General features: G+C 42.5%; 5 protein-coding genes across 5 annotated transcripts; 2 read left to right on the top strand and 3 right to left on the bottom strand.

Annotated features, from left to right (window-relative positions):
* Positions 1-212: 212 nt before the first annotated feature.
* On the bottom strand, positions 213-5,693 carry rhoua (ras homolog family member Ua). The gene is made up of 4 exons (XM_084476001.1): positions 4,854-5,693; positions 4,524-4,582; positions 3,930-4,118; positions 213-3,497 (listed from the first exon to the last, which is right to left on the bottom strand). The coding sequence occupies exons 1-4, from the start codon at positions 5,119-5,121 to the stop codon at positions 3,219-3,221; spliced, it is 795 nt and encodes a 264-aa protein (XP_084332127.1). The 5' UTR covers positions 5,122-5,693; the 3' UTR covers positions 213-3,218.
* A 400-nt stretch (positions 5,694-6,093) lies between these two features.
* pdcd2 (programmed cell death 2) lies at positions 6,094-9,461 on the top strand. Its single transcript, XM_084476707.1, has 8 exons — positions 6,094-6,370; positions 6,457-6,565; positions 6,732-6,788; positions 6,880-7,068; positions 7,274-7,435; positions 7,922-8,022; positions 8,255-8,368; positions 8,562-9,461. Exons 1-8 carry the CDS (start codon positions 6,167-6,169, stop codon positions 8,721-8,723), a joined length of 1,098 nt encoding a protein of 365 aa, XP_084332833.1. The 5' UTR covers positions 6,094-6,166; the 3' UTR covers positions 8,724-9,461.
* Positions 9,395-14,806, bottom strand: tbp (TATA box binding protein). Its single transcript, XM_084476708.1, has 9 exons — positions 14,691-14,806; positions 14,027-14,251; positions 13,522-13,675; positions 13,146-13,323; positions 12,228-12,315; positions 11,989-12,080; positions 11,644-11,811; positions 11,092-11,186; positions 9,395-10,736 (listed from the first exon to the last, which is right to left on the bottom strand). Exons 2-9 carry the CDS (start codon positions 14,075-14,077, stop codon positions 10,657-10,659), a joined length of 906 nt encoding a protein of 301 aa, XP_084332834.1. The 5' UTR covers positions 14,078-14,251; positions 14,691-14,806; the 3' UTR covers positions 9,395-10,656.
* Positions 14,807-14,858: 52 nt separating this feature from the next.
* psmc3 (proteasome 26S subunit, ATPase 3) lies at positions 14,859-16,584 on the top strand. Its single transcript, XM_084476061.1, has 2 exons — positions 14,859-15,811; positions 16,152-16,584. Exons 1-2 carry the CDS (start codon positions 14,867-14,869, stop codon positions 16,488-16,490), a joined length of 1,284 nt encoding a protein of 427 aa, XP_084332187.1. The 5' UTR covers positions 14,859-14,866; the 3' UTR covers positions 16,491-16,584.
* Positions 16,585-18,548: 1,964 nt separating this feature from the next.
* psmb1 (proteasome 20S subunit beta 1) lies at positions 18,549-21,282 on the bottom strand. Its single transcript, XM_084476023.1, has 6 exons — positions 21,095-21,282; positions 20,654-20,761; positions 20,107-20,188; positions 19,794-19,923; positions 19,381-19,487; positions 18,549-19,079 (listed from the first exon to the last, which is right to left on the bottom strand). The coding sequence occupies exons 1-6, from the start codon at positions 21,193-21,195 to the stop codon at positions 18,894-18,896; spliced, it is 714 nt and encodes a 237-aa protein (XP_084332149.1). The 5' UTR covers positions 21,196-21,282; the 3' UTR covers positions 18,549-18,893.
* Between the last annotated feature and the right edge of the window lie 116 nt (positions 21,283-21,398).

The following is a 21,398-nucleotide window of genomic DNA, read 5'->3' as shown; positions in this document are numbered from 1 at the left end:
TTTACAAATAACTTTTCACATAACTTTATTTCCCTATGTATAATATTAGTATTTCAGAAATACATTGAAACAATGGTGTTTTAAAGGTAAAACTAACACTTAAAACGATATTCCAAATAGAAGATACAAGGATTCATGGGTAAGTTCGGTCAGTACAGTAAAGGCAAGCGATGTACCCTGATTTGGAATGAAACCGCGAAACATCATGGTGATATCATTATTCATTTATTATGAAAGGTATAAAACATCTGTACAAACATGTACAACATTACATGTCGTCCTGACAACTTCAATTAATCAAGTAAAGCATTTAAACCCATTTGAAGTGCTGTCATGGCGGTCATCAGTTAAAGGTAAGTGGTTACTAACCTTTAACTGGTCAGTAACCACTAACCTTGTGGTGGTTACCGAGTAGAACACTGGTTTCACAGCAGTTGGACGGCCCGGTGGTTTCTTTGAGTTGTGAAGTGAGTCTCAGTTAGCATTACGCAACGTTGAACATTAAAAACAATAAATACATGTCAGTTTTCATCTGCATGTTCTTATCAGTTACACACACACGCACACACACACACACATGCACATGGTGTCGATAGTGTATGAGACATCGTCTGAGTCTATTGGGAACCATCGACAATCAGCGACATCTTGTGACTTCAGCCTTGCACATCCACTCCCCTTTCCAAGGACACCACTTGCTACAGGCCTTCCTTCTCCTTTTCTTCCCACACAATAACACACTTTCTGAGAGCTGTTCCTCCAACATAGCCGAGCCCTGCTGTATACACACAACCCTTTGCTGCTCACCATAGCACTTATCTTCAACATTTGGGACAGGATTGACAGCACAGCTCCTTTTTGCAGCTGTACTCTACAGCTGAAACCAAGAGGATATGAAACGGTACACCGGCGTTGCACTCCCATCTGATTCATGTGGAGAATTTGATATACCGTACAAGTGTGAGCCATTACAGAGACCTTTGCACTTCAGCCTACTTTCTTTTTCTCCGCCCAAAACTCCCTGTATTCACCAAGACACACACACACACACACACACACACACACACACACACACACACACACACACACACACACACACACACACACACACACACACACACACACACACACACACACACACACACACACACACAGAAAGAAGCATTGTATTATGCCTATGCCAGTGACAGAAACAATGTATTTGCCATCACGAGTGGGAGCTAGCGACAGCCAACTCATTCACTCTGAGATACATGTTCAAGCCGTGAGCGCCATACAAACTTCAATACCTTCCAATGAGACCCAACCTGCCTTCTGGTGTGATCTGACTGTACTTTGGTTTGGGTTATGAAAGACAACATTTCAGCAGGGCATGGATGGGATGTTAGCCCAAATTCAAGCTGTACTGTGGCAAGTGTTTGACCCCAACAGCTGTTGGGTGTTGGGTTGGTTACGAAAGAGGCTATGGGGTAATCACGCAGTCATCGTATTTTTACAAATTGAAAATGATTAATTCACTATTAAAAAAAAAAGTTTGACTGTAATTGCATATGATTTCCATCACAAAACAAACAACGTATTAAGAGTTGTTTGGCTGACTTCTCTTTCTGTATAACCAATTCCCTTTACAAGGAACTGAGTTAAGGTGAGTGGAATCTCAAGGCACAACTCCTACTCCACTACTCACAAGCTGACTAACACTGAGGGTTTAATCTTCATGGGAATGCTGCTTGAATTACTGAAAACAAACACTGGTTCAACAACATGCCTTATTGACAACGTTTGAGGACAACTATAAGAGCACTTTACAAAGATTACATTTTCGATGGATTTTAACATTTTAGATATTCCGTTTGCGTGATATACATTTGTGCACAGTATGCATTGTGCAGAGTGCAACTCTTTACTTCCAAAACAATATAAATGTCAAGTGGCCATTTCAAAAGGACAACTTCAGTCATATGATTCTCAAGGGCCCATACTTGGGAATCATGGCAGAAACTAATATTACATTTTGGAAATCACAAAAGATTTGAGTATTTGTTTAGGTCTGAAAGGAGGTAGGGGTTGAAAGCTAGTCCGAGCCGGTTATCATGTGACCACTTGCTTGACGAGATGGGTGTCAATACTGGGGATTAGATTGAGCCTGACATGTGTGTCACGAAAGTGAGATCATGATCCTGTATAATTGCAAAAAAAGTAATTTATAGCCAAAGATTGCATAGGAACATTGTGTTTGTGATCTCTGCCAACATTGTGCTTTCATAAAAACAGTAATAATATGATAAAATCACAGAATTGTAAACTAACTGAATCAATGTAACCCAACCAGACGACATCTGAAATCAGTAATCCATTTTTTTCCAAACCCTGGAAACATTTCTTTTGGCCCAGTGTTTCAACCATTGCTGTAACAACAAATCATAATCTTATGGTTAAATAATCCCCTAATCAAAGAAGAGAAACATAGTTTAACTAAGTTTAAGTATTCTGCAACAAGAGTTCAGGTCCTGGCGTTTACAACTGTAACACTTGTTGTGATTTGGACCGATTTGACCTAGTTTGATCGAGTCAGATTGAATACAGACGGCTGCTGATCAAAACATCAGTCTGAGGCATGCGGTTTCTACAAGTACCTTCAACTCAAAAACCCTTATATTAGAAGCATGCTGGACGTTTGAACCAAGGAAGTAGATTGTGTTTCTGCATTTACAAACATTAAAAGGCAAAATACGTTGTAGCCAAACAAAGGAAGTTAGGATCCGAGACACAAGCTAGGGTTTAGTGTAGATAACCGCAATATGTGGTCGGCGATTTAACCAGTAAAAGGCAATGTGAACCCATAGCCGATCAAAGCCCTGCTTATGAACATGGTTTGAGACCGTTTAGTGTTTCTATTCTGCGATACAGAAGCAGTACCATCCGCACTGAAGCGCTCGGACAGGAACCAATCCTCAACTTAACGAAGACCCTAATGTCACTTCAGATTCATGACACAAAACCTCCTCATTCAGACATGGCTCAGTAGTACAAAACAAACGGTGGAGAAGGCGACCCGAAGGGGACGAGAGAAGACAGACCACGTCCCCCCCTCACACATCGCCCGCTCCTCCTCTGTCTCTGGTTCGACCCTGATCCAAACACCTTGCCCAGAAGGCAAGGCACCTGGACACTGTGCCATGAGGGACACCCTGGGTCCAGAAGGGGGTCCCCCTCACTCAGGCCACGCAGCAGTACCTCCTCCACCAGGACTTGGACAGGTCCTTCCTCCTGCGGGCCGTCTGCTGGTGCCGGCGCTGGTGCTTGCCCGCCCGGGCCTGGCCGGCGCCGTGGTCCTGCAGGCTGGCCAGGATGGCCGTGTCAAACACCTCCTTCAGGTTCTTCTGGGTGAGCGAGGAGCACTCCATGTAGGCCACGGCGCCGATCGCCACTGCACAGTCCCTGGCGTCGGCCATCTCCACCGGCCGCTCCCTGTACTTGGCCAGCTCGATCAGAACCTACCAGGATCGATGCAGGGGGGAGATAACATGGTGGGAGAGTTAATTAGTGACCATTTATTTGTGAACAATACTCCCCGTGGGGGCAGGATAGCATAGTGGCCAGAGTTTGACAACTCCCAGCTGAATCAGGCGATGGGTTTGATTCCCCAACGTCACCAGAACACTGCCTGTGTTTCTGCTTCAGCAAGACGCCAAAGACGATGGTTATGGTGTTGCTCCTTGAGCAAGACGCCAAAGACTGCTTATGGTGTTTCTCTTTGAGCAAGACGCCAAAGACCCTACCTGCCCCTTACCGACTTATTACTGAATCCACCATAAGTAATATATATATATGTAAATCTATCTCTAATTTATACACAATTTTGCGACTATTTGTTTCGTTCATCACAATGATTGATGATTGACGGTTGAACACACACAGACACACACCTTAACATCTTCCCGGAGGTCACACTGTGTCCCCACAAGGACCAATGGCGTGAAGGGGGCGTGTCTGCGGATCTCTGGTACCCACTTCTCAGGGACATTCTGGAAGGAGGCGGGGCTAACCACACTGAAGCACAGCAGGAAAACGTCGGCGTTGGTGTAGCAGAGGGGCCGCAGCTTGTCAAACTCATCCTGGGCGTACAAGGACAGAGAGAGAGAGAGAAAGAGAGAGAGAGAGAGAGAGATGTATAGAGACAGAGGGAGGGAGGGAGAATGGGAGAGAGAGAGAGAGAGAGAGAGAGTAAGGGGAAGCAAGTGTGTCTGTGTGTGTGTGTGTGTGTGTGTGTGTGTGTGTGTGTGTGTGTGTGTGTGTGTGTGTGTGTGTGTGTGTGTGTGTGTGTGTGTGTGTCCAAATGACTAAAACCAGATTTAAATATACACCAGGTGGAATGCAAGTATTTTTATATCCATGAACATTCCAAAAAAAATCGATTGTGGTGATTTTATAATAATACAACAATTGAATTAACTTTAAAAATCAAAATTCATATATATATATATATATATATATATATATAGGAAAAATGTGTGATATACCTGGCCAGCTGTGTCGCAGAGCTGAAGTTGGACTGGCTGGCCATCCACGGACACCACAGCTATAGATTACATCCACCCCACACACCACATACCAAAGTTATTACAACAGTGGAAACTATCTAATGATCACTTCATGAAATACAAGCGTCGGTCTACTCGACTCCTGATACAAACACCATTTAGTTAGATGAATCAGACCACATCAATCTGATCCAACAGCTGTACAATTGCATGTTGATGAATAAACAAAACACATGTAGTGAGATGAATAAGGTCAGATCAATCAGACCCAACAACTGTACAATCACAGGATACGGAAAACAACTCTACCTGAGAAATTGTCAAACGCAGTGGGGACGTATTCTGTGGGATAACCATTGGTGGTGTAACTGACCACCAGGCTGGTTTTTCCTACAGCTCCGTCGCCTACAAACACACACTTCACCCTGCTCTGCGCCCCTCCATTCCCCCACAACCCTTGCCATGACTTGTGGGTTCTCCCGGAAGCCTTATCCCGGCTTCGGAGCCTCCTCGGCGGGACAGGGGGGGCAGGGGACGCCGCTGCTGGTTTACATGGTCCCTCACCTCGCGGAGGCATTGGCCTGTGAATGATACGTACAGGAGACCCAAGTAACACATTCACTCCTGGTTTGGCCAACTTCTTAAATCCCTCATTAGTCCGCTGGCATCTCCAAACAAGTTTCTCTGTTGATCTGTCAATGTCGATTTAGTATCCATAGTGTCGGCTACACCATAAAGTCTGAACTTCAAGTTCAGTCTCAAATAGAGACAGGTTTAGCCATTGTTCGATTCAGTGTAGTTGAATTGTAACCTAATCCAAAAAAGACTTGTTTCGTTCATCGGTTCCGATCAAATGAATATTTCCAGTCAACTCGGCCCGACCCAGCTCGCTCCCCCGACCCACACACCCTGCCGCTTCCTCTGCTCGTCAACAGGATGACATCACATACTCTCTGGAGCCGGGGGGAGAGACACACGGAGAAGGGGGAGAGAAATCATACATATCTGCGTCGCCCTATAAGTGACAAGCCAAATAGTGAATCTTGACATATGGATAATTGTAATTTAAATATTTGTTAAAATTCCACATCGGCAGACGAATGTCTTAAGATATTATTTCATACTCCTCCCTCCGACCCTCTTTCTTTGCTGCTCGCTTTCTTCCTCAGCATATAACAACTATTGTCCCCACACCGCCTCTGTTAAAGTGACGGCCCCCAGCTTGTGCTGTGGCCACAGTGTGTTTAACAGAAACAAGTATTTTCCTCCATCTAGTGGACAAACGAATAACTTGTTTTTCTGACGTTTATTGATGCAACACTTATTGAACTGAATTAATGTACCGAAAACCTCCGTCTCTGTTTATCTACCTGCGATATATGATAAACTATTTTCAATCAATTTCACCGAGGTGTTAGTGTTGCGACATAAGGCGGTAGAATGTATTTTTTGGTGTAGCCTATGTATAGATGTGTATCTGTATGGAACTATGGTTTGTTCACTGTTACTCACCCGGACGGTTTTCGCCAACACACACAGGAGGCATGTGGGTGTGTTGTGTGTTTTGACAGCTGACGTTGTGTTATAGATATTTAAAACCGCTCAGCTGTTATTGAAAAAAAATGGCTGAGGGCAAAACCAACACAGAAGCAGAAATGGAAGTGACTCTGGGATTTGTGGAGGAAGCGGAACCGTGGGAGCTTCGGAGTCCACAATTCCCCAGCAAAGTCGGGGGGAAGCCAGCGTGGCTCGGCTATAGAGATGTCCCCTCTCTGCCTGGGCTGGAGTGTGATATATGCCAACTACCAATGGTCTTTCTTCTGCAGGTGAGTGTTTTTCCGGAGTGAAGCGACATGCACACACCACCCTCTGAAAAGCCATTGTAATGGGTGTACTTTTGTATCTGCTGTAGGTGTATGCACCGATTTCTGGGCAGGAAAGAAGCTTCCATAGAGCCCTGTTTGTATTCTGCTGCAAGACTCCTGAATGCTACTCACGCAATGACGGCAGCTGTATGAAAGGTACAGAAAAACACTTTTAAATGTACTACGCTTACATAGGGTTACGTTAGTTGGAAATGTTAATACACACACAACACATTATCTAATTTTCCAATTAATTGTATTTTCATTTTTATCTATCTCTATTTATTCTCCCAATTACAAATGTTTTCCCCTTTTCCATCAGTATTCAGAAGCCAGCTCCCAAGGGTGAATGACTTCTATCCATTTGACCCACCGCCAGGTTTGTATATCTGAATGGATATCAGCGGTGATTGAACCAAAGAAGGATGTGAGCAGAATGCTACATGTCTTTCTTTTTTGTCATATTTCAGACGATAAACCGTCTAGTGGTTCTGACCATGACCAAGTGGTGTTACCCGTTACCAGGGTGAAGTTATGCTGGGTGTGTGGTTGCCCTGGAAACAAAGCCTGCTCCCGTTGTCATGATGTAACCTACTGTAGCAAGCATCACCAGACCCTCCACTGGAAACACTCGCATAAGAAGGCGTGTGGCAGCCCGGGTATGTACCTGTGCATGGTTGCCTCTTCTGTGTGGTAATGCAACAATGGTGGATGTGCCAGTTTTGAATAATGCTGAGCAGTTTTAAGTCAAGGCTCTCTGCTAATAGCAGAGAGCTGTTTTATCTCGGTTTCTTGTTTTGTTTAGAACTTATTACCCGGTGGGTGTATAACACTTGCCTGTTAATCATGTGTCTTTCCATGTAGAGGCATCCAATGACGCAGCATCGCCAATCCTATTTCCTGAATTTGAGCTGGCCACTGAGCCGGAAGAGAAGGATGTGGAGCAGGAAGAGGACGAGGTGGAGGAGGAGAACGCAGAGCTGGAGGGGGCACAGAAGAGTGAAGATGGGGCTTCTTTGGCAGACGGTGAGCTGGTGATGTGTGGGTGAAGGCATTGTCTCAGTGCCTACTACTCTACTACGGTTGTCCACATACATTTATTTTCTAGATTGGTGTTAATCTCCCACAGCAATCGTACATAGCTCGCTGAGGTAGATGGCATCAATCTGTCACATTTACAAACTTGTCAATGTATTGATTTGCCGCATGTAGACATCCATTTGATACGTAAAATAACAGTTGACAAAAGTAGCAACTTGATTTTTCTGATTAGAAGCTTATTAAATAATGACAGGTATGCTCTTTTATGTTCCTGTGATCCTTAACCCTCACCAGGTTAGGTAATGGCTTTGCTTGTTAATAATGACCCAGTCTTAGTTTTGGGTAAAGTTGGAACAATACAATGAACAGGCATCATCCATTTGTCCTGTGTTAAGGAGCAGCCCTGTATGTGGATCCATTGAGTCTTCCTTGTGTATCTTTATACTAACCCTCCTGTGGTCGCTCACCCAGTGCTGGCAGAGGTAGACCTTGAGGAGATGGCCACGCACGAGACCCAAGACAGCAAGGTGTTCCAGTGGTTTAGAAGGAGGACCGCAGCAGAACCAGACCAGGTAAAGAACAGTACAGTCAAATATGACAGATGAAGAAAAAATTGATGCTTTAATTTCCGATTGCAAAAGGGATCTAACCATTACTTTCTATGAATTACTGCTAAATGAATTGTCACGGGACAGTAGGGAAAATGGTGACAATGTGGTATCAGTACATGGCCACGAGATAAACATTGTGTGTGTGTATATATACTGTATGTATGTTTTTTTTTCCTTCTTCTGTACTCTTTAGGTGCTGCGTTACAGTAGAGCAGGCTGTCCCTTATGGGTCTCCTCCCAGCATGTTCCATCTGAGCAAGATATCCCATCATGCACCTGTGGTGCCAAGAGGTCCTTTGAGTTCCAGGTAGCCCATGTGACTCCTCGCTGCTATTCATTATATCCTCAGGAGAGATGATCTTAAGTGATCTAAGAGCAGTGAATGTGTGTTGGGAACAATGTGTGCATTGGGTTTACAAATTGCATGTTACCCACATATACATATTAATAATAGTAATGCTAATTCTATGCCCGCAATGAAACCGATCAAATTTTTCCAGGTGATGCCACAGCTGCTGAACAGTCTGCGCGTGGATTCTACTGGTGCCAGTATCGACTGGGGCACACTAGCTGTGTACAGTTGCTCTATCAGCTGTAATACTGACGGCTACTGCAGAGAGTTCCTTTGGAAGCAGGACTTCAGCTCGGAGCAGCAGCTTTAGACGGATGGAAGATGTACATGCTCTTTGATCAAAGTAACTGGACACAGAACATATGGAGGCTGTGTGGACCCTCATTTAGATTTTGGACTGGAGAACCAAAATAGCATTGTTTACATAGACAGACAAAACCGGACAGGCACTGTCTATGATCATTGGTAATGAATAGATGAAAGACTTGTGTATGAGTATGGCTTATCAGAGAACAGTATATAGTCTACCCGTAGGTTGGGATTCTGAACATACTTTTTTTTTCAAGTTAGTATGGTTACTTTCCACATCAACATATTTGATGTGCGGCTTTCATTCTTTAAAATCTATCAGCTACATCGTTACAAAGTTGATTACAAACATACTATTCTACTAGATACAGACAACTATAAAGAAAACCTCCTGGTTCTGTATTTTCTGAACTCCTGGCATGTGATAGAGATGCCAGTAACAAGTGTTCTGGGTCTGGCTATAAAAGGAAGCAACATGAACATTTTCTCAACTATGATCCAGATGGACATTAATCAATTGAAATATTTTCCAAAATAAAGTTGATTTACAGTTATTGGTTGCTATGATCTAATATTGCTTATGTCCATATGTATATGTTCAAATAAAGTGTCAGTGATATTCTAATTGACTACCAAAAAACATGTACATGAAATGGACATTTTGACACAAACAATCCTTACATGTTTATTTACACCCAGAAATCCAATTTGAAGCCAGAATAAAGACTGCATTTTGCAATAGTGCTTATTTCAATCCAAGAGCTGAGGTACCTTTATCCAATTACTTTGCCACTTTGTCATCATGTTGGTGAAATTAATGAAAACATTGAAATAAAACTGACTACAATTAAATAGTGAGACATGCATGTAACACAAGCAGTGCCAAAGAAAAAGTACATTGAATTTAGCTGAGGTTATTAGCAAGTCTGGCCAACCATGAGCATATTTCCAGCAAATCTGTTAGCATTAATGACTTAAATATATAAAAAAAAAAAACTTGAGGACAATACAAAGTACTTACAAACATAACATGCATAGTTCGTCCAACCATTAAACTGTCAGTGCTATTGAAAGGAAACAATTATTGGGTCAGCCAAAAATATGGAGGGGCTCTTTCTCCATGGAGTTTACTTTCTTAGAATCACCTATACAATATGAGTTTAACCCTCAATAGTTGCTCTTGACCCAGAAAATAAACACTTCCCAGTGGATAATACAAAAACCTTAATACCCTTACTTTCTAAAAAATGGTGTTTGTGCATCTTAAAACAAATTCAATGCCATGCCAAAAAAATTAATGTTTGCCATGTTTGCTCAAATACAAACAAGTTGTAACCTACCAATTACAATTTTCCAATGGACAAACCAATGGAATCCGCAAATTTTGCGGACTTTTTTTTTTTTTTACATGGATTGAATTTAAGCTCATCGATTTAAAACTGGCACTTCATGTTTGAAAATGAAATACTACGAAACTTCAACTGAAAACAGAGTGGAATGTGCAGTGACAGGTCAATAAAAAAAGAAAAACTATGAACAAAAGAGATAAGAAGTCTTCGATTGGTTTCAAGCGTGTCAACGCATTTCCTCAAAAATAAGTTGACATCTCTGGCTTTCTTCCCCTTCCATACTTACTGAAAAGTTTTACTTCTCGTCATCATCGTAAAAAAAAAGGGAATATGATGATGACCAGGACGAGAACATCAAAACCGTGTGATACCAGGATCGTCGTTTGGAGGTTGAACGTAGGACAGCAGCCTCCCAGATGGCACATCCCCAAATCCGAACAAGACCACTTAAACAACGTGAACTTGGTGCGCAAATTTTACATCCATGTACATCAGCCCAAAAGGCAGTCCGCTTTTTGAAAGTCAATATATAGATTCGAATCTGAGGTTATAAAAAAAGTACAAAAATAAAGGGCGGGAGGTTGTCTACGTTGTCTTACGGAAGCCCTTCAGGATGGGGTAGATGTTTTCAAAGGCCTCGTAAATCTCTCCCCTCACCTTGGCACCTAGAAACAGATGATATTAGTGCTTGCAGGGAATCCTATTGTCAAGTTGTCTCAGGAGCTGGTTCAGTAAATGTTTAATTGACACTCAAATCTTCAAATTGTATGCTAAACCAGACAGGGTCATGCATCATCAGTACATTGAGGCCTCTCGTCTGTTCTTGCAGGGCAGCGTGTTGCTCAATAAAGGAGATCATGACGAAGACACACTCTGCTTTTGATTAGGAATGATTTTTTGTGAACAACCATTTGACACAGGTTGCCTTCAACTCCACCTTACCTGGGGACTTCAATGATCACAAGAAATAAAATAAAAAAACATGATTGGTTTTAGAAAGAGGTACAATGCCAAGATTACCTGTTAGAACCACCTTCCCAGAGACGAAGATGAGCAGGACGATTCTAGGTTTAATCATTCTGTAGATGAGACCTGGGAAAAGCTCAGGTTCATAACTAGAACAAAGACAGAGGGATAGATGTTAGACACAACAAAGGAACACACACATACACACACAATAGCAGGCAAATAATGTATCAAGTGCTTTAACAAACCCAGCTCTAGCTAATGCAGACTAGGGCTGTGCAATTAATCTAATTTTGATTGTGATTTAAATTTTTGGGTCAAACGATTTCCAAAGTAATATAACGAGTTTAAACGATTATTTATTTTAGCTGGATACATATTTGTACATTATTTTTCGAGTTGAAAGTACTTGGGAGTGTCATTTCTTTTTTGGAGAGAAATGCTGAATAAATGCATCATGTTTTCAAACTCAAAAATAATCATTTCAACAATCGTGACTTCAATATTGACCAAAAGAATCATGATTATGATTTTTTTTTTTTCATAAATCGAGCAGCCCTAATGCAGACAGGACGAGCCAGTGGATGTTATGGTGCATGCGGTTACCTGCTAAACTGCTGGTGGGTAAGGACCAGGCCCTCCAGCCTGATGGGGAACTTGACGTCGCAGCTGCCCACCATGTTCTGGATTTTGAAGTCCAGAAACTTGGCTGGGAAGCCCAGCTTCTGCACTACGCGGGCGTACTTCCTGGCCGCTAGCCTCGACTGCTCCTCACTGGCACCCCCGAGTAGGAGGGAGGGAGGGAGGGATTCAAGACAAACAAGTTGTTATTCTTTGATTTGATGCAATCTTATTGAAATTTATTTGATGCAATTTTATTAAAATTGAGTGGAGCAGTTTTCAATAGTAATTGCTACAAAGGATGTGGTGGATCATGCGGTAGTGGCTCACCTCTTTGCTCCAGTGCACACCATCTTCCCAGAGCTGAAGATCAGAGCCGTGGTGCGGGGCTCTCGTATTCTCATGATGACGGCCGCAAAACGCTTAGAGGGAGAGACACCAGAAAATAGGATGAATATAGGGTTGTTGAAATGCATCATAGGGACTATACAATTCTAGTTTGATCATATAAATTAAAATAAAAACACAAGCACGCATTAAGCATTGTTAAAGACATTAACTCTTCACACCTTGGGGTTGTACTCTGCATTTCTAGCCCTCAGTGCGATGGTCTTGAGGTCAAGTTTACAGCCCAGGTTCACGGTTGATACAATGTTCCTAAAAGCAGGAGCAGAGTAAAGAAAAAAACATTTCAGAGGGGGATAAAAAAACACAAATTTCATTAAACATGACCCAGGCATAATATTTTTAGTAACTGGCAGAAATGGCAGTTCGACGACCTCATTGTAGTCTCAGGCCAAGTCAATGCCAACGAGAGACAGATGCTTGTGAATCGGGCATGTGAAAACTTTGTGATGTAGCTTAATGATTAGCTACTCAGGTACTGTTGTGACAGATCTTGGATCTTGGATAATGCCCTCAAAGACAACGCTTAGTCAAAGAAGACTGAGGGAAGGCCCTCAAACTGCCGGACGACCTTGTCCATGCTAAGCAACAGGTGGTCATGCTGTGTCCTACTCTGAGGCATTTAACTGGAATACAGTAATACAGAAACAGCTCACCATCAGGCCAAAGAAGTGCAACGGCCAGTAACCAGGTCCCAATGTTACAGATGTGGAGCTACAAGTGTGTATGCAATTATGGGACCCCTGTAGATTCTAAACATGTTTTGGTCTTATCTACATTGACTTTTGTCTTCTCCATTTTATTAGTTAAAGGGTTAATTGGGTAGCAAATAGTGTAGCCATGCCCCTGACAACAATCTGATTAAGATTCACATTGTACTATTTTATCATTCAGCCGAAGTAACCCACAGAGCATTCAGGAATCAGGAGCAGGTAGGGGTTAAACATCTTGCTAGAGGATAGCTACAGGCTTTTGGAGAATATTTGCAGCTATAGGCTCCAGATATTGGGGATCAAAGTCAGTGCTTTTCAGTGAGGGGGGGGCTGAAACGGCTGAACCAACAGTGTCTTTGGTGAACCTACTGCAGCTGTGGTACTATCCCGGAGCTCTCCGAGGCGGGTGTGGAGGGGGTGATGGGTGTCATGGGGGTGAGCGGTGTGTTGTACAAGGGGGTGTTTCCTGGTAGGGCTGTAGTGGTGGACCCCCCGACGGTCTGGGAGTGGAACAACGTAGGGGTCTGACCCGACGTACCTGCAAGGCCTAGAAAATGACGACAACCACATGCAACATACTAAGTTCAGGAAGTTACACAACATGCCTATCGCTATACATACAGCAGATACTCGCAGTAAGTTTCTCTACTTCAAAAAGCGAATAGTGATGCAACATGGGTGGTTTAATAAGTTGGGGTTGTAGTATAGGGCCGCTCTCTGAGCGTGATTAACATCATGTTTTCACCTGTGTTGGCCTGCTGAGCTTGTTGCTGCTGCTGCAGTCTCTGTTGCTCCTCTAGGATGGACAGGCTGTTGGTGTTCGTAACCGGCTGGGGGGTCAGGCCAGAGCCATACGGCATCATGGGACTGAAAAGGGGCATCCCCGGGGTCATGGCACCCTTGGGAGATACAAGTAATCACACTATAGTTAGCGATGTATTTGGCTCTGGGTCCAAACTTTGGTCATTCATTTTGCTTTGAAATCCTCCAATCTCCCATGTCACTTTCTGTGGCAACCTGGAAATAAAAATGTGCATGTTGACTCAATTACAGAATCATTGTTAAAAATGGAATTCCTTGGAGATCTGTTACTCAGAAATATTTCCATACAACCAACATCTTTTCAGAAGATCAGATTGCATAACAATGTAAATAATATGTAATTTGGGGATTTTATATGCTTTCCTGTATTATGTATGTATGTTATTGTACGTTTAGGGGCTGGAGTACAACAAATGAGGCTGTCCTACCTGTGGGGACGCCAGCCCCTGAAAGGGTGGTAGACTATTGTTCTGGTCCATCTCTTCCTTGCGTGAGACAGCTGCCACCGAGGGAGGCTGCTAGTCACACGGACACGCTGAACTCTGCACAGCGGCTGGAGGGCGGTCGGTCTCGGTCTGCGCAGGCTAAAAAATCAACAACAACCATGTGCCGGAATTTGTAGAATTTCCCGGCTGCCTATTGTTATTCGGGTTCTGGAAATAAATAGTAAAATAAATATTAAACACTTGAATGTGAAAACGGCGTCAGACATGTACATTTAAAATATTTTATAGGTGACAGGCATACAACAACTGCAGTGGCGCGAATACAATAATTGACAGCTTGCTAAAGGTTAGCTTTAGTTAGATTGTTGCAATAAGTGATATCACTTGTGTAAATGTTTAAATGCAATACTGAAATATGGCAACCATTCGTTGCATTTGTATTACCAAGCATGCAAAGCTGACTCAAATACAGATAAATTAGGAGAAGTAGGCTAGTCGGAGTACTCTCCCTTAGCATCCGCAGCTAACCATTCAAATGTAGAATCTAGTTACGCCACGAGAAGTGAGAAACTTGCTTCCAAGTTGATGCACTGTAAACGTATCATGCACTCAAGCGGGCTATGGTTTCGTTTGCAGTAGTACTTGCCTTCAGTCCACACAAGACAACCGAATATTCAACACATAAAGACCATAGCCTGTAGAAAACATGTAAAGAATTTGCAGTCGTTTCATGCCCGTATGCTTTGCGCTCGTGAGTTCCACATCCGGAAGAATACGATTTAACTTCCGGTGTGTCGAGGTTCAGCTCGCCACAAAGCAAAGATGGCGTCGCTGAGTGACAAGTCAGTTTGGGACGAAGTGGAAGATGGAATCGGAGAAGAAGTTCTTAAAATGTCCACAGACGAGATAATTCAACGAACCCGTCTGCTGGACAGTGAGATAAAGATCATGAAGAGCGAGGTCCTCCGAGTGACCCACGAACTACAGGCCATGAAGGACAAGATCAAAGAAAACACCGAAAAGATTAAAGTCAACAAAACGCTGCCGTACCTGGTCTCCAATGTGATTGAGCTGCTGGACGTGGATCCAAATGACCAGGAGGAAGATGGAGCCAACATTGATCTTGATTCTCAAAGAAAAGGTAAATGCGCAGTCATCAAGACCTCCACCAGACAGACCTACTTCCTGCCCGTGATCGGCCTGGTAGATGCAGAGAAGCTGAAACCTGGAGATCTGGTTGGTGTCAACAAAGATTCCTATCTGGTCCTGGAGACTCTTCCCACAGAGTACGATTCCCGGGTCAAGGCCATGGAGGTCGACGAAAGGCCAACCGAGCAATACAGTGACATAGGTGGTTTGGACAAGCAAATACAAGAGCTCGTAGAGGCCATTGTGTTGCCTATGAACCACAAGGAGAAGTTTGAAAACTTGGGTATCCAGCCCCCTAAAGGAGTGTTGATGTATGGAGCACCAGGGACGGGGAAAACATTGCTGGCCAGGGCTTGTGCTGCTCAGACCAAGGCCACTTTCCTGAAGCTTGCAGGTCCCCAATTGGTCCAAATGTTTATCGGTGATGGAGCCAAGCTGGTGAGGGATGCCTTCGCCTTGGCCAAAGAAAAAGCCCCGTCTATCATCTTCATCGACGAGTTGGATGCCATTGGCACCAAGCGGTTTGACAGCGAGAAGGCCGGGGACAGGGAAGTACAGAGAACCATGCTGGAGCTTCTGAACCAACTCGATGGATTTCAGCCCAACATGCAAGTCAAGGTAAATCCTCCAAACTTCATCCCTCTTAGACATTGTAATGCACTTGACCCAACCGAGGGCTCACCAAGACGCATGGCTCATCAAGAAAGAATGATACAAACTTAAAAATAGAAGTACAATAACAAATTCTACATTCTTATGACAATGTAAATATGACTATACTTTTTTTGTGAGGTACTTGGATAATTGAGGTACTTGATGGATAATTGTGGCCTGAAAATAATCAACTAAGAACTGAGACTAGTTGGACATCACCAGTGGTGAAGCAAAACCAATCGTTGTTGTTTTTCCATAATTGTTTTGAATTGACTACATCTACCTTTTCTCGTGTCCTGTACAGGTGATTGCTGCCACCAACCGGGTGGACATCTTGGACCCAGCCTTGCTCCGCTCGGGTCGCCTCGACAGGAAGATCGAGTTCCCCATGCCGAACGAGGAGGCCAGGGCCCGCATCATGCAGATTCACTCCCGCAAGATGAACGTCAGCGCCGACGTCAACTACGAGGAGCTGGCCCGCTGCACAGACGACTTCAACGGAGCCCAGGCCAAGGCTGTGTGTGTGGAGGCGGGCATGATAGCGCTGCGCCGCGGGGCTACAGAGCTCAACCATGAGGATTACATGGAGGGAATCCTGGAGGTTCAGGCCAAGAAGAAGGCCAACCTGCAGTACTATGCCTGAGGTCACTTTGATTGTCTTTTTGTGTTTTCAGTTCAATTGTTTAATGGAAAGTTGAGTATAACGTTGATATAAATAAATCTGGGTTAAAATGGCATCATGGAGTCTTGTGGTTTTATTGAGAAGGGTGTGTTGAATCCCCAGCTCAAACATGGGTTGTTTATGTATACTTTAAATGGTGGGATTTCATTCATACAGTTACAGCATATGCAACGGTAAGGTTTGGATTAGAGTTACTATGAGTGTGACAATTGGGCATATTAAAAGTTCCACTTAAAATATTTTCATCATGGATTTACTACATTTAAATACATTTTGGTTTATTTGAAAAGCTGTCTGTAAAATGAATCCCTGCATTTCAACATCTAGCTCAACCCTAATGTAGAAATTAATTATCTACAGGTTTCGATCTTCAGTTAATGTTTTTGGGGCATAATGCACCCCATTTTGCCAGGAGTAACTCAAGCTGAATTTATGGTGTGTAAAATAATTTCTTAGTATATGACTATGTTGTACTATACTACGTTATACTAGTAATGTAACTGTAAACTAGTATACTAGTTAAGTATACTAGTGTAAGTCAATTAGAGTATAGATTTCTTGTCGTGGCGATTCATTTCAGGATTTCTACTTATTGTACAGACAAAAAGAAAACCTTGATGAAATACTAGTTTGAGGTTCTCTGTTTTCATCAAGCATTCAAGCTGTGGGCTGGTGGTATTCTAGAAAAAACTGTTTTGATGGCAAATCCATATGCCAGCACTGCCGAAGTGTCAATCATTCCCTCTAATCAGAAATAGCTTGGCACTATTGACCGCTATTGACCACATCCAAAAGAAGCAATAGCTCTTTAAACATGGCAGAAGTGGGCATTGGCTCTAAGAAAGGTGAGTCAAAGAATGTTTAGTCATTAAACCATGAACAAATCAAAAGCATAGTGCAGGGCAAATAAAGTTGCTTTTACTCATGTTTGTCATATCTTGTTTCTTAGCTCTCAGGCTTGTTTTGCTTTGCTTGTTTTGATATAATTCTTCTGAAAGGGGTGCTTAAGGCAACAGTATCCTTGGCAGAAAGGAATTTATGGTGACCTGGCATACTCAAGTGGCAGTAAGGTACAGTAGTAAAGTAGTATTACTCATACTCACAAATTACAAAGATAAACTAGATACGCTATAATGTGCTTTTATAAGTTCAACCAGAGTGACAGATAAATTGAGATTTCCTTGGGTGGATTCTTTTCTGATTTATATATCACTTTATCCAGGTCAGTCATAGGTTTATGTTTAAGAAAATACACACTCTCACTCTGTATTTCCATACACCCTGGTTTAAATCCATATTAATTGAGAATTCTATTCCTTTGAAAATCTAGGCTATAAAAGTGGTCGCCTGTGGTTTCAACAAAATTTATAAGTATTCAAAGTATTTATAAAAGGAAGTATATACATTTCCTTTTACAAGTGAGGAGACAACGCTGATGATTCAGATCACAATGAGGAAGTTCAAAGTAAACTAAAGCAATAGAGGGAGAACACCAGCTCTGGACACCTGACTCTTTGTACGGAAGAAGTCGAGCAGTATCGAGACAGTGATTTCAGCTACAAAGAAGCACCAGTCCTCTGATTTCTAATCAATAGAGATGATGCTATGTATATTATTTTTTGGGGCATTTACAAATCTGATTTGTATGCCTTTAACAGGAATGCCAACATTTAGTTTGTGTGTGCAAGAAGTCAACTTTTGATGCATACCCTGCAAAATTAATCAAGTAGTTCAGCTACTTCCAACTTCTGTTAGGATATGCACTCAAAGTACCTTATTGTTTGACATTGCATATATCAGGCAAGGTAAATTCAACTATGTTTAAAGAAATAAGCATATTTAATGGTTTAATAATTTCTTTAGGCTTTTATAAATGGAGGTATATCAGACCCACCGTAATTTCCCTGTTAGATCTACTGTGCCTTACTGTTAAAGAAGATCAAGTGTAAGACTATAGTTAGTTGCTTTCTAAAGAAATGTGACTGTGTAAGTGCATAAAAAAATAAAGTCAATAAAAAACAAATTCAGCACATTTTATTCTACAAGATCGTAAAAATATTGGTGTGAAATAATGACAAGCAGAATCCAGAGGTGCATGGTTTTCAGGATGTCGTGTTCCTTAAGAAGAGGAAAAGAGGCAAGCGACTTTCCCCAAGGGAATGGGAAAGGTCACTCTTCAGAATAGCAGGGCTACTAATCAAAACCCCTAGACACGAATGTGACCCAGACAAAGAACCCAGACATTTTTTGTTTAGATAAGCAAACCCTTGAGTTCAGCACTCTTATTCCAAGGGACTGAATGTATAATGAACAAAACGGCAAAAGGGTGATGGAAAATGAGATCGTAGAGGAGAGCCAGAGAACTCAATCCCGCCTGAGTGGGATCATCTCCTTCTTGACACCCTCCTTGGTGATGAGACAGATCTGAAGAGCGTCACCGGTGTACACGTCCCTCTCCGCTGCCGAGATGAAGACGTCTTTGACCAGCTGGACGGCCTTATCCTTGGAGAGGGGCACGTGCTCCACACCAGACATGTTCTTGAAGCCAATCTGGACAAGATAAATAAAAAGATGTAGGTGTGAGATGTTCAAGTGTTCTATGAAATAAGCTTGACAACAACTGCCCCATTGGGGGGTGTGTGTGTGTGTGGGTAGGAAGTCATAAAAAAGTGGTATTCTTTAAATGCCATGGGGCAGGATAATAGAGTGGTTATCGTGTTTGACTCCCAGCTGAAATGTTCTGTTTTTGAACAACAATGTTGCTGGCCACCAGTAGAAGGCCTCCTTGAGCAAGCTGCTTAACCCCTCCCTCCCTGCCAATAATTACTTTGGATAAAGGACTCATGCTAACCTGGTTGTCCAGCAGCGGTTGCAGCATGGCGCTCGCTGATCCTCCAGCCTTGTACGTGTCTCTCTGGTAGGAGCCCACAGGGTCAAAGCTGTACACTGCTCCCTTTCCTGTAAAATAAAATACAGGAAGGTGTTGGTCCCTGGACATTTTAAATCAAGTAACTGCACCTGGCTCCCCAGGCTGGGCACAGCAACATTCAGAACTGTAGAAAAATAACAAATGGCTGCTTCCAACCACTTATGTTTGCAATACAAGTACACCACAAAATAAAGAATGCAAAGTGGATACAGTACTGGTTTAAATGGCATAGAACTACATTCTTCTCTTGCATGTTGTACAAGGAAGAACTATGACAAATTAAACCTGACTACCACAGAAATAACAAACTAGTACATAATGGTTACAGTTCCTACCGTGTTCGTCCAGTCCTCCGATGATGTTGTAGACATAGTAGGGGAAGAACCGCCTGCCGTACAAGATGGTGGAGAGCATGGCGGCTATGGCACCGCTGGTCATCATCTTATTGTTGGAGTGCTTGTACATCTGGCAGAAACAAGCAAGGTAAATTGTAAGCCTGCAGATTACTTTGGTCATCACAGCTAATCTGATAACATGCAACCATGTACATTTTAGTAAGAATAGGACATTGGGCAAACAAAGACATGCAATTATTTAATCAAATTGCAGTACATTAAGCATTAGGTTAAAATTCAGGCAGTAAAGTACCTTGAGCCGAGCGTCAATAATCTTAGTCAGTGTCAAGCAGTCGCCATGGAAACCACTGCAGCCAATGACAGTGGTGTCGGTCCTGTTTTGGGAAAGACAGGTCATTGATGGTCAATTATGGAATGAAACGACCGTATGAAATGCGTACATAACACATGTCCGTATTTATCAATAGTTGAAGTCCAAGTTCTTTAATAAGTCAAATGCACAACAGCATGCAGTAGCAGCAGTCGTTGCTGGCAATGCAATTCAAGTGTTCCAAAATATCCTCGATAGTGCAGGTACTAAATACAATAAGTACAAATATTGTAAATAGTTATTTACATGTACAGTGAAATAACCATAATGCAGAATAAGTTATAGCCATCCTATTAGTCTAAAGATACAAATATATATTATTATTTTGAAGTTCACTATACTTTCGATGTATTATTAATACATAATATGCTTAAGCAATAATTCAAAACAGAAAATGATACTTTTCTAAAAGATTAATAAATGTCGATCTCTCCAGCTAAGAGAACAAGGGGTGATGTAGCACACTTACAGCTTGTAGCATTTCGGCGAGTCACGACTGTGGATTGAATAGCCTTCGCTGAGACGAGTGTCTGAGGCTACGATGGCAAAGTCTTCCCCGGCGACAGCAAGCACAGTGCTGAAAACAAAGCATTCAGCAACGAATAAACCCATTAGTGCCACTTATTGTTGACTGACGAAAAGACAGCAGATAGCAACTAGCTGCCAAGCTAACAAGCAGGCAGTCGGATACGAAACCGAAACAGGTCAGGTTTTTCCAACAAATTAATTTTATGCTACTGTGAAACTACGAACCAAATATGATCTGTTTATATGCTATATAATAATGAAAGCTTCGTTAAATAGATGTTTTTAATTGTTTAAATCAAAGTCTTAACAACCGACTAGCCAAATGAGTGACTTATCGCAAGTCCTCAGGCTAGCTACCCAACAATCGTCATATCTTCCTTACCCGCCGTTGAAAGTATAAGGCGAAAATCGGTATTCTACCGGCCCGGTGTGATGATAATCCTTCATCTTCCCATTCGCCCCAAAATCTTGCGCAGAAATCATGGTTTATATTCTGTCTGAAACTTGTTTCAAAAACTGGCAAGATGAACTCGCTGTATCACTGCAATATGGCAGCTTGTTCTTCTTTTACTTCCATAACATGTGCCCAGTCATGTTACCACCGCGAGGTAGCGCCCCCTGCAGGCCACGTAGACCACAGACGTCGAGGAACCTACAACGTGAATGACATTACACAATACTTTCTA

The sequence above is a fragment of the Micromesistius poutassou genome (assembly GCF_964030765.1).
Source record: "Micromesistius poutassou genome assembly, chromosome: 12".
NCBI lineage: Eukaryota > Metazoa > Chordata > Actinopteri > Gadiformes > Gadidae > Micromesistius > Micromesistius poutassou.
Note: the sequence above shows the minus strand (reverse complement) of the source record. Positions and strands in the feature narration are given on the sequence as shown.